The 12,858-nt window shown below is 36.4% G+C and overlaps 2 protein-coding genes across 2 annotated transcripts; one reads left to right on the plus strand and one right to left on the minus strand.

The window, feature by feature from the left end:
* On the plus strand, positions 1,112–5,772 carry LOC18784772 (cytochrome b5 domain-containing protein RLF). The gene is made up of 6 exons (XM_007218293.2): positions 1,112–1,218; positions 2,532–2,608; positions 2,789–3,149; positions 4,033–4,167; positions 4,821–4,871; positions 5,455–5,772. Exons 2-6 carry the CDS (start codon positions 2,576–2,578, stop codon positions 5,547–5,549), a joined length of 675 nt encoding a protein of 224 aa, XP_007218355.1. The 5' UTR covers positions 1,112–1,218; positions 2,532–2,575; the 3' UTR covers positions 5,550–5,772.
* Positions 6,042–8,683, minus strand: LOC18786926. The gene is made up of 3 exons (XM_007218098.2): positions 8,231–8,683; positions 7,260–7,757; positions 6,042–6,787 (listed from the first exon to the last, which is right to left on the minus strand). Exons 1-3 carry the CDS (start codon positions 8,313–8,315, stop codon positions 6,267–6,269), a joined length of 1,104 nt encoding a protein of 367 aa, XP_007218160.1. The 5' UTR covers positions 8,316–8,683; the 3' UTR covers positions 6,042–6,266.

Genomic DNA, 12,858 nt, shown 5'->3' on the forward strand with positions numbered 1-12,858 from the left:
AGAGGAATGTAGGAACTGAACTTCCCTTCAGAGTTTTCTCTTCTCATTTAGGTGTTGAATGTGTGTATTACAAACAAAGGGGTGAACCCGTATATAAGCAAAACATTCTAACATGTGGGCTCCACCATACCAATACAATACAAGGGGGGAAGCTTCATAGGGGGGAAGCTTCGCATCTTGTTTACAACATATATATATATATATAAACATTGCCTTTTGTCTTTTTTATATAGCCCATGTTGGCTATCAGCTTTTTTGGTTTGTTTTTTCTCTTTCTTCCTTCACCGGTTGTACAGGTTGGTGGGATTTAATTTTAGTGTTTGTTAAGAGCCATAGATTCGAAGTTATCTAATGGCTGAAATTTAGGCGCATACATGCTCCTAGCGCATGATGGGTGCATTTTTGCTCACCACCTTAACCCTAAGTGTATCTTTACCACTCTTTTCAAAAGTTGACACATGTCCATGGGTTTAACTATAGTTAATTCTTTATTTTTTTTATTTATTTGATAATATTATTATGAGAGAGAAACAATACTTCAATAAGATTTTTCCTGATTTACCCTTATTAACCTAGCAAACTTTCCACTTTTCTAAATTAATTAACAACTACCCTTATTAACCTAGCAAACTTTCCCTAACCTACGAAATATTCTACCACCATGTTAATGGAAAAATCTTTCCATAATTACTAACCTAGCAAAATTCATGATGGTAGAATTTTCTTTCCCTAACCTACGAAATATTCTTCTTGGCCAACACCCTTCTTCCTTAAAAAACACTAATGTGAAATAAAATATTCTTTCTTTCTTTACTCATGCTGACGTGGTTTATCCTTTCTTAGATTTCTCGTTTCTTAAATTATTTTCAACAAGCAAAGGCCCATTAGTGTAATAGTTTGGAGTATTTACTCCCTCTGGCAAGATTTTGAGTTCGAGTCCTAGTATCTGTGTAATGTATGTGAGTTTAGTATGCTATCGGCCCTCACAATAAAAAAGGTTCTCAAAATTATTTTCAACAATTGACCCAAAAAAAGAATATATTGAAAAGAGAGTTTATTTTGGATTTGAATAGCTCTAGACGACTGAAAATGCTGAAATTAAATAATAAAAGTATGTTTATAAAATAAACGAATAAGTAAATAAACGAAATGAATGAAAAGCCTATCAACTAATTGGGTTGTGTCGAAGACGATCGCATACTGAAGGAGGGAAAGCAGGTATCCATCAACCGAATTTCTACTGTGTTTTTGTTTTTCCCATCTCTCATCTACTTAAATTATTGCTGGCTCTCTGTTTGGTGGCCGAGAAAGTTCAATGAAACCGCAAAGAAAATAAAATTTCAAAGTTTCTGGATGTTAGATAGGATCTTAAAATTGGATTCATAGTTGGCAGCAGCGAATTGTTTTCTTGAAATTGAATTTGAATGTATAAGAACTTGGGTTCAAAATTATGGGAATTGGGTAGTCAGCTGTTTGTTTGAAATCGAGTTGGATATTGGATTGAAGTTAATGGGTTAGTTCTTGAAATTACATTGCTTTTTTTAAATTTTGATTTTCACAGATAGACATGCAGAGTTGTTCTGTATTCAATTAAATTGAAGTTTTGATGATCTGTAATGGACTTTAAGCTTGATGAATTGTTCCTTAGCTTGAGATGAATCATGGACTTTTGTCAAAAAGATTATGCTTTGTTAGTTTCATGGGGAAGAAAGGAGTTTGGGCCAGATATCTCCAGCATCTCTTTTCCAAAACGCCAAGAGAAGAGTCCTGATCTTTTTCATAATAAACCAATTAATATATCTAAAGGAAAAGCTTTACTGAGAATTTTTTGTTTTATTATGAATTTATCTTTTTCCTCTTGAGGGAGAGAAAGAGACGTTTGGCCTGTTTGGCTGAGTTTTAGAAAACAATATAAATTTAAGTTGGGTTTTCAAAAGTAGCAGAAAACAGTTCTTATCACTTGTTTTCAATATTTTTGTAAGTTTTCAACTGAAAACAGGTTCACGAATACCATTCAGTTCTTTTCTGTTTCCAAGCTTGTTTTCCGAAAACAGTTTTAAAACTCGTTTAGGTACATGTATTCATATTGTTTTCTGTTTTCACGATTTTTAGCGGCAAGTATTTCTGAATGAAGAATTGAGCATGCCCTTATTGCTTTACTAGTTGTGGTAATTATCTAGTCATGTAGAATTAAAATAGATATTAACATAGACACCAGAGTTGGAGCCCTACAAATTGGCAGTGTGTATTCAAGAGTCCTAATAGGTTTTATGTGTTAGAAAATCAGTGTTTCATTCAATCTGCATTTCTTTATGTACTCCTCTCTCTGCAACAATGTTCCAATTGTCGCAGTTTTGTGGATTTTGTCTTATTTCTTATCATTTCAATTTGGTTATCAAATAATGGTACAATAATTGTTTAGAAAAGTCATCTCATAATTGTTTAGAAAAGTCATCTCATAATTGTTTAGAAAAGTCATCTCATAATTGTTTTGATGTCAAAAGGTGATGTTTTCTAATATCTTTTGACAGGAAAGTTTGGTTGAAATAGCGTGGAAACTTCATTCATCTTACAGATGGATAATGATAATGATTTCACTTTTTGCCAGGTAATTGTTATATGCACATTTCATTCGAGATCAAGAAAGCTATACCCCTAAAATATGCTCATTGGTTTCAATGCAACATTTACAGTGGACTGTTTTTCCGAAATATGATTCATTGTTGGTTGGGTCCAATTTATACATGTCATAATTTTATTTAAATGTAAGGTCTGTGGTATATTTTAGGTTGGCTCACCTGGCAACCAGGATGGTCTTGAGACAAAGAAGCTCACTTCAGATATAGAAAATATTGCCATAAAAGATGGATTGTCAAATGGCACTAATAGTAATCAGAATAGAGGTTTTCTGTGGCAAAGTGGATTGCCATTAGGTGCCACTTCTGAAAAGCAGGAAACAGTTGGTTCTCTTTCTGTCAGTGTTATTGATGCGTCATCCACGAACCGAAAATCTGAATTACCAAAACAACCATCGTCAGGAGGTGCTGGGAAGTCAGTGAAGCCTGTACCTCGTGCCAAAGTTCCTTTTGAGAAGGGGTATAGCCAAATGGATTGGCTCAAGCTTACTCGAACACATCCTGACCTTGCAGGTACATAGTGACATGTGCTTCTGGCTGAAATTCTTGTATTTCATAACTGCATTTTTCTTCCCAGCAATCATTCTTTTGATTTTTTTTTTTCTTGTCATTTGTGTTCTGGTAGCTTTCACGCATTCATAATTACTGAGTTTTTTTCCTTCTCTGGTTGTAAGCTTTTACATCTCTTATCACGAACTCTGACTAATTTGACTGATCTTTCTTAAAGCCTTTGTACTTTTTTATAATCCTAAAGACAATTCTCAAAAGATATAAGGAAAGTTACTTCAAACTTTTTCAAATGAAAAGGGTTGGATTGGGAGGGCTTGTATTCTAGCTTCAGGAGTTTATTGAGGTTCCTAATTTGTTCTTTTTGGAAAAAAAATGTTTAGCAATATTTAATTGTGTTCTTAAAGCACAAAGCTGTTAATGATATTTTATTTTCAATTTGAGCTTGACGAGGTGCATCTCTTGCTCAAACCTCAGAGCTACGTATTACTTTGTGTGTGGATCTATGACCTCTAACAGATCCAATTGTCCAATGTATCTTCATTTTCAGGCCGACTGAACCAATGTATTCTGGTAATATTATTCCTGGATTATCCAGAGGGTTTCTGACTTCTGGTTGACAAAATCTTCATTGCTTGCAGCTAGAAAGTACTGGGTTTTCTTAGCGATTCTCATTTACCTAGTGTGCCTGCATTGAACTGCTTAAAGAAGCTAATGAATGTAGCTACTTCAGTGTGTATGTAACATGTATCTTAGATTGGTTATTCGTCGTGAATTTATGATGCATATTATTATAAGTTCAGGAAACAACTTGTGATTTCTCATATTGTTTCAAGTGCAGTCATTGTTAGATCAACGTTAGCTTCTTGATATACGAGTTCTGTCTCAGGTTTAAAGGGACAGTCAAATAAGAGGCTGATTTCAATAAATGAAGTTAAACAACACCAAAAAGGGGATTCAATGTGGACTGTTCTAAAAGGTCGTGTGTACAATTTGTCTCCTTACATGAGATTTCACCCTGGAGGTATGGACATGATCTTATTCTGTTCAAGTTAAAATGTTTACTGGATTTAGTTCTGTCATTCAATGTGTGTATTGCTAATGCAGGCTATTACCTGCATTTTCTTCGTGACACCCAAATTTTTTAAATGTATTTATTTGTCGTAGGCATGTTTTATCAGGTTACTCTCACTCTTATTGAAGTTTCCTTGCTCCAGTATGCCAACTTAGCTGACAAAATAAGATAAATAGGATGGGCGATTTATGAGTACTATACCAAAAACCTGGGCATTCTTTGTTGCTTTTAATGAAGACTAGCTATAAAAAGATGAGGGCTATTGGTATAAGTTCCTTGATGGATGCATACCCTCGTTTTGAGCTCATTAATGACCTAGGAAGAGTGATAATATGGAAAGGCAAAACGGTTGAATTGATGAACAGTCTGTTGTTAACAAAATCATTTTCTATTAAGCATTTGCAAATGCATTACCACCATTTGATTACGTCCTTAATATTGCAATTGGTATCCATCCCCTAGAAACTTCTTGGTGACGGGGTCATTTGTTCTTACTGCTGCTAATCATAAATATTTGACTTTGTCGAGAGTTTCTGTATGTCTTAGTTGGTAAGAACTACATGACATACTTTCCTTATTTCTAACGAAGCTATTTTTTTCAGGTGTTGATATGCTAAAGAAGGCGGTAGGAAAAGACTGTACATCTTTATTCAGTATCCTTTCTAAAATTTACTTGGTTATGCCGATTTCCTGAGTATGTTTGGCCTAGTTACTTCTTGCCGGACCTTTGGTTTTATTGTTTTGTTCTTCAGTCAGACCTCTCCGTGAGAACAAGAGAAAAGATTTGCTCACAAGCATTAATTGGTGGTGAGCAAATCTGTTCTCTGAGAACAACTGGCCATAAAACTTGTTACTACTAGTGGAAGAGTCAAATTAGGCAGATTTTTTCTTTGCTTATTCACCAAAGAAATTTTGAATACTAATATCCAAAACACAGTTATACTTTAACTTGTTCCTATATTTATGCTTTCAAAAACTGAAACTCTGCTAGTATCCTGTAACCTTTGGAATGTTGGATTCTGTTGGTTTCTAATCACTTCATTCCAAGGAATGAGTTTAGGATTCCTAAAATCCAATTCAGCGAAACAACACAACCAAACGGTTTTCCTAAGCCTGGCCGAACCTTAAGCGAATCTAGTGCCTACAAATCAGCAATGTGTTTTGGACCATCTTCCTTTTTACTTAGTCTATTGTAAATTGCTATTAACTATTGCAATCCTTATTACACTACTCTAGATAAATACCATGCTTGGGTGAATGCTGAATTTTTACTTGAGAAGTGTCTTGTTGGTACTCTAGACGATGGCGAAGGGCAACATTCCAATCATTAGAAATTTTGAGCCTGTTCATCATACAGGCAGATTGGTACAGCAATTTATTTTTCAATTCAAATTTTATCAAGCGAACGTCATATTATCATACCAGAAAATAATACATTTTTACTCTAGAACTAGACTTTCTCATTCACTGTTGTACCATGTTGTCAAATTCAGATTCTGTTGTATATTATAATTTTCGTAATAAGATTCGTGCTTTAGGGCTCTATGGTTTGTGCTATGAAATAATCAAAATAGTAATTTATGATGTTTAAACAAAGCTCTTGATTTTAAATGCTAAATAGCAGGTTTGGCACAGCATATCACTGATTCAATTATCTCCCCAAAATCTAACTTAAAAAATTTCGACATGTATTTTTTATGATCCCAGCGTGCTCGGCAGTTGAGCTGCTAAACTAGTAAGGGCAACCTGGTTCTTAACAAGCTGTGGAATATGATTTTTCACATCATCAAACATCCGAAAACCCTTGATATATCTCAATGCGATCAAGAGGAAGGCCCGACTCATTCTTCACTTCATATATTCCTGAAGTACTTAACGTGGACAAATTTTCTTAAATTTGAAAAGTACATAGCTCTCTCTAGTCGAAAATAGGTAAAACATTTACCTTCATCAACGGTCAAATTTACAAAAAAGTAGGAATAATATCCGTGGCACAATCTCTGTAATGATATTGTAGTCTTATGGTGATAATATAACTAAACTAGAATCTAAGCAACAGGGTAAACCCTAACTTGGTCTAGGATAGGGCCACAAAGAGCTCCGTAGTCATCAACCCTGGTGTGGTAGAAAGAGCTGTAGAATGTAATTCTGGTCCTGGGTGAAGCTGCTTTGAACTTGAGACTAGCAGCCTTGAACCCGCCTTTTCCTTGGGAGGTGAAGGGAACTTTTAAGGTGTCCTTGCCGGCAAATGCTTCAACCATCATCGAACCGTGGCAGCCGTTCCTTGCATCGCCAACGACAAATGAGAGATCGTAGATCTTGTTGGGCACAGTTCTAAGAACCTGCGCTATGGCACTTTCTCTCCCTGCAACAAGCTCAACGGCGCCTTTTCCAAATGGGACATTGAAGTGTTGGGAATCGATGAACTTTACGGCTTTGAGGGACTCGATGATCCAGCCAGGAAGGGGGGATGTCACATCTAGTTGTTTTGGAGGGAGGAGTACACCATGGGAAGAGTTGAATAACCTATGGGGAGCCTCCTCAAACCCAGGATTTCTGACCAAATTATCTGCAAGAAACATTCAATGTTTTAATAAGCAAAACAAACCCAAAACAGGAAACAGAGTAAGCTTATAGCGCTGAGTTTGTTTCAGATCAAATTGAATGCGCAAATTCTCAACCAAGGTATATAATTCATCGGGCCTCAGAAAACAGGGAACACAGGGTATACAATTTAGCTAGCTAAATGTGTAGCTCAATTGTTCTTCACCCAAAAAAGAAGCAAAAAGGTCAGAAAGGCAAACTCATTGTTCATATGGATGCATATTAATAAAAACCACATCTTGGATACCAGAGGACAGGGGGACCCAGATCTAGATAACCCAGATAACAATCAAGCAACAAACTTTTGCAAAATCAGCAGAGATCCTATAAGTTTTAGAAGAACAGCCCCAAATACAGATTGATCCAAAATTTAGAACAGAAATATATTCTTTATACAGAGAATGGCATAAGCATAGTTATAAGTTTTTTATAATTACCTCTAGTGGGTAGTGCAGGGAAGAGTTCCTTGATAGCAATTGCATCTAAGAGAGGACCACAAGCAGGGTCCTCTTGAACCCCTGGATTGTGAAAAGTCACTTTTACTACATTGGAAGTGGCTCTGAAACCCCAAGCATAAGTATCACCTCCATTGCTGCTATAGAGAGTCTGCAAAGGAAGGTCCCCTGCCTGAGGAGGCACTGAGACCCTCAAAACCTCTTCTTGTGCACAAGTCCTTGATGCCCCAAATGTTAGAGCATACAGAGACCCTGGTTTCACCTTTATGGTTTGAGAGATGGAGGCCTCATTGCCAAGCCTCACAGCATGAACACCATGAGCCACAGAAAAGTACATTCCACCCGGTTGCGGGCCGCCGGAGATGTACTCCACGAAGCCATTGATTTCCCATTTGGGCAGTGCATATTTGCCTATGAGTACTGTTTTCTTGAGGTTTGTTGGTTTTGGTGGCTCTTCGAAGTTGCCATTGTTCAAGAGCCCTGAAGAAGATAAGCAGATCAAAGATATGATAACTGATAAGAAAGTGACTGACTTTGGGGTAAACAACGAAAAAACAAGAAGAATGTTCAACAAATCTTTGTGAGTATCTCAACATATAAAAACCCCAACTTTCGTATAGCGTATCAACTCAGAATCAGAATGTATCCTTTTTTTTCTTTTACCTACATACACTACATGACTAAGACCAAAGGGGGAGGGGGGGTGTTGGGGAGAGAGAGAGAGAGAGAGAGAGAGAGAGAGAGAGAGCACAAAATTGAGCAAATATAGACTTTAAAAGAAACTAGATCAGTTCAGAGCTCAACAAAATGCTAAAATAGTTTAAATCAGTGAAGACAGAGCTCAGTAAACAGATCAAAATAAGATATTCACCATAACTACTCAACTGAGGAAGGTTAGACATGAGAGAGAGAGAGAGAGAGAGAGAGAGAGAGAGAGAGAGAGAGAGCTTTACCATCCAAAGGCACTTGTACAGCTGCATAAGCAGGATTAGTGAACATAAATGAGAATGCAAGCAGAAGAAAGAGCACAGCTGCCATTTTCACCCCAAAAAAGTAAAGAAAGGGGTGAGAGGTGTTTGGTGAGGGAGGTAGGGAGAGCAGAGCTTGAGGCTTACATTTATAGTGAAGAGGATAAATGGGAAATGGGGACGAAGGAAAGTTTTGCAGAAATCACGTTAACAAGAAGCCACCTGGCAACCTGCCTCCTCCTATCAATCAAAGCTGTGAAGCATTCAAGCACATGTTGGGTTTTTGTCTGCTTCCCCTGGTTTGTGCAAACCGACTTTTTCTCCATAATTCATGCCAGTGTTATTCTTGTAATTTTACTTTCTTTCTATTTTGGTCGAAAATTTTACTTTCAAATTTTTGGAACTCAATGACCATCATCATCCAAATTCAAAAGCAACAAGAAGGAAAATGTACAGGTTCTGTTTTGTTTATGATGAACCATCAGCCTAAAAGCCCATTATGTTTTGATTAACATAAATTATAAGGTCGGATTAGTGTTGAATACAAGTAATCTTCGTAGAATAATAAGATTGGTGATATAAATGTTCTCTAGTTCAAAATTAAGTGGAATTTAATTTCTTGGGTTTAAGTTTTAAGTTTTTTTTCTTTGATACAAGCAATATTGAGGAAATTAGAAGAAAAAAATATATAAATAAGAAGTTCGAGTGCGAGAATAAATACTCTAAACTACTTGATGAATTTCACAACAATATAACCGATGAATTCTTACATTGAGTAATTATCAAATTAAGTTAGCATGTAATTATTTAACATGATTAATCAAACAAGTCAACTCAAATTCGTTGATTAATATCCAACGTACGATCCATCTATGAACATGCATTGATTGGTGCACCTATCATTTGGGATTTTGCAAGAGCTTTGGAGGAGGGTTTTAGGGTTATGGATGTCTTTTCAACAAGGGATTGCTTGCTCGTGGTGGGTTGTGACCAAGGTCTAAAATATCGGTGATATCGGAAATATCGATAGTCCAAAAACACGGAAATTTCGATGGAAATATCGGGATATTATCGATATCGATAAAAATTGAATAAAAACCACGGAAATTGTAAGAAAAACTTGGAAATTTTTATTGAAACTTTGGAGGATGCTTATTTAGTCAATTATCTATTAGTTTATCACAAAAAATTGGAAGGAAATGCATTGCATGATGGATTTAACTAATTTAAGTTGATTATATAGCAAGCTGACAAACACTGTGAGTGTAGAAAATATGTAGTAATTAATGAAAGAAGATTAAACACACCACAATCATTTATATATAAAAATTTACTACAATATTTTATATTTTATACATTGCATGGTATGATACATAAATGACTTAGTACCACATAGAGTTCCTATGAGGTTCAAAACTTTCACTATCTTCATCATCTCTATGTGTAGAGTAAGTATATTGTGAAGAGTAGTCATCGAATGATAAATCCCCAAAATAATTTTGCATGTAATTGTTAACATGCCACCCATATGGATCCGAGATTGGTTGACGCTGTCCATGAGCAAAATCATTTGAAAAGTTGAAACGTGGTGAGTAGTTGAAAAGTTGAAACTTGAAAACCAGCTCGCAAGTAGTGTATTATATATATTAGATTACATAGATTGTAATCACAAACTGATGACCAGTGTAGTGGTTAAGAGGCTGCAGTTTTTCGGAAGGGGGCTGGGTTCGAGCCCCAGCGTGCGCAGATGTGTGAGTGAGTTTACATGTTTAATTTTTGAAAGTTCATATCGCGATATTATCGATAATATCGCGATATATTGACCATTTGAAGCAGGGTATTGAACGAAAATATCGCAGCCGAAATATCCTCGAAAATATCGACGAAAATATCGATATATTGACGATAAATGGAAGATTATGTGCGAAAATATCGTCGGTCCAAAAAAATCGGCGAAAATATCGATATTTAATACATTGGTTGTGACCGATTCTGCTTTTGGAAGGTCCGACGAAAATGGCTTAGCAAAGATAATGTCAGATTCTGTTTCTGCAAATGAATAATTTATTTGCTTTCGTCTGCTAATTAAACTGATTTCTATTCTTTCGAAAAAAACCGTGTGGGCTCATTATCATTCATTTGTTATAATGCAGGACTTTGCTTTTTCCAGTTTTCACTTTTTTTCGACCACAAATTCCATTTCCACATAAATAATAAAAATAAGTAGCTAGAGAAAGACGACCTATTATCATTTCGTCTTTGGGACCTACATCATCATAGCTAAGGGTGGAGTTAAATTTGTAAAATTACAGAGTCGAGATAGAAAACACGAATAGATCAAATACATATAAGTGTTTAAAATAGATGTTAGAATTAAATTTTTCTAAATTAGTCATCTTTAATTACTTTTTGTTATAAAAATAACCTGGGATATGTGCGATAATTCTGAGCTGCACGTAAAGTAGATGAGACACAGCATTTAACGAGGTTCGGCTATGCCTACGTCCTCGGAGAGCAGCAGCAGTAACTTTTCCACTATGTAAAAGGATAGAGCTACAAGTTTAGTGTTTACAATATATGTGGCTCACTGAATTTTCTCTCTAGGAGAATTTCTCTCTGCTCTCTCTTTCCTCTTTCTTCCTTCTCTTCCTTTCTCTTTTTTTTTTCTTCTTATTTATAGGCTGAAATAATCACTATTCATCACTATTTATGAACAGTCTTTTGAACAGTCTTTTGAGATAATCAACAGTCTTTTATCACGTTTGAGATAATCTCTAGTAAAATCACGTTTGAGATAATCAACAGTCTTTTGAAGCTCTGCAGAAGTTCCAATTAGATTCATGTCGTCGACATATACTGCCACTATCGCAAATCCAGACTTTGATTTCTTAATAAACACACATGGGCAAACAGGATCATTTGTGTATCCTTCCTTCAGTAAATACTTACTGAGACGATTGTACCACATTCGTCCAGATTGTTTTAGCCCATATAATGATCTTCTCAATTTAACTGAGAACATGCCCCGTGGTTTGTTTCTGGCTGCTTCAGGCAACCTGAATCCTTCTGGAACTTTCATGTATATATCTGTATCCAATTCTCCATACAAATATGCGGTAATGACATCCATGAGTCTCATTTCAAGTTTTTCTGAAACCGCCAAACTTATTAGGTAACGGAATGTAATTGTGTCCATTACTGGAGAGTACGTTTCCACATAATCAATTCCAGGCCTTTGTGAAAAACCTTGCGCAACGAGTCGCGCTTTATACCTTGAGATCTCATTTTTCTCATTGCGCTTTCTTGTAAATACCCACTTGTAACCTACAGGGTTCACATTGGGTGGAGTTGGACTAATATGTCCAAAAACACTCCTTTTTTCCAAAGAATTTAATTCTGCCTGGATTGCATCCTTCCACTTGGGCCAATCTTGCCTCTGTGTACATTCATTAATAGAGCGTGGTTCAATATCATCATCTTTTATGATTTCAGCAGCCACTGAGAATGCAAATATATCATCGATGATCATCTCATTTCTACTCCACAATTCATCAGTGGACGTATAATTTATGGAGATTTCTTGACTTTCAGGTACGGTTGCCACTTTAGGGGCACTTGTCTCACCAATGACGTTTTCCTTGTCAAGAAGTACATGTCCCTCTTTAGGGGCATTTGAATTATGAATTGTGGGCTCTCTATTTATTTCATTTGGATTCATTTTGTCCATCAACTTCCTCTTTCGAGGAACTGAATCCTTTGAGCCTAGTGGTCTGCCACGTTTTAGGCGTGCAGCAGATGAACCATTTGCTGGCACATTGCTTTGTCCATTATGGACATCAATCCGTGCGGGTGCATTTGCAGCTGGGATATGAGATTTTGTCACCTTTGCTGCATCATTAAATGCATCTGGCATCTGATTTGCAATACTTTGGAGGTGAACAATCCTTCTTACTTCGTTTTCGCATTGAGCAGTATGAGGATCGAGATGAGACAATGTGGATACATTCCATGATAATTCACATCGTTTTTCAGGAATGAGTTTGCCTTGTTCTTTAGACACAGATTTTTCTCCCCCTAATGGTGGGAAGATTGTCTCATCAAAATCACAATCCGCAAATCGTGCGGTAAAAATATCACCCGTCAGGGGTTCTAAGTATTTGATGATAGATGGTGAATCAAAACCAACATAAATTCCCAATCTGCGTTGAGGGCCCATCTTAGTACGTTGTGGTGGTGCAATGGGCACATATACTGTACACCCAAAAATTCTTAAATGTGAAATGTTTGGTTGATTTCCCAATACGAGTTGTATTGGAGAACATTGATTGTTGGCAACGGGCCTTAATCGCACAAGTGATGCTGCATGTAAAATGGCATATCCCCAAGCAGAAACTGGCAACTTTGTTTTCATTAGCAAAGTGCGTGCTATCAATTGAAGGCGTTTAATTAAAGCTTCTGCCAAGCCATTTTGAGTATGCACATGGGGAACAGGATGTTCAATATCTATGCCTAGTGACATGCAGTAGTCATCAAAAGTCTGAGATGTAAATTCACCAGCATTATCGAGTCTGATTGACTTAATGGGATAATCTGGGAATTGAGCTCGTAATTTA

The sequence above is a fragment of the Prunus persica genome, chromosome G2, assembly GCF_000346465.2.
Source record: "Prunus persica cultivar Lovell chromosome G2, Prunus_persica_NCBIv2, whole genome shotgun sequence".
Classification (NCBI taxonomy): domain Eukaryota; kingdom Viridiplantae; phylum Streptophyta; class Magnoliopsida; order Rosales; family Rosaceae; genus Prunus; species Prunus persica.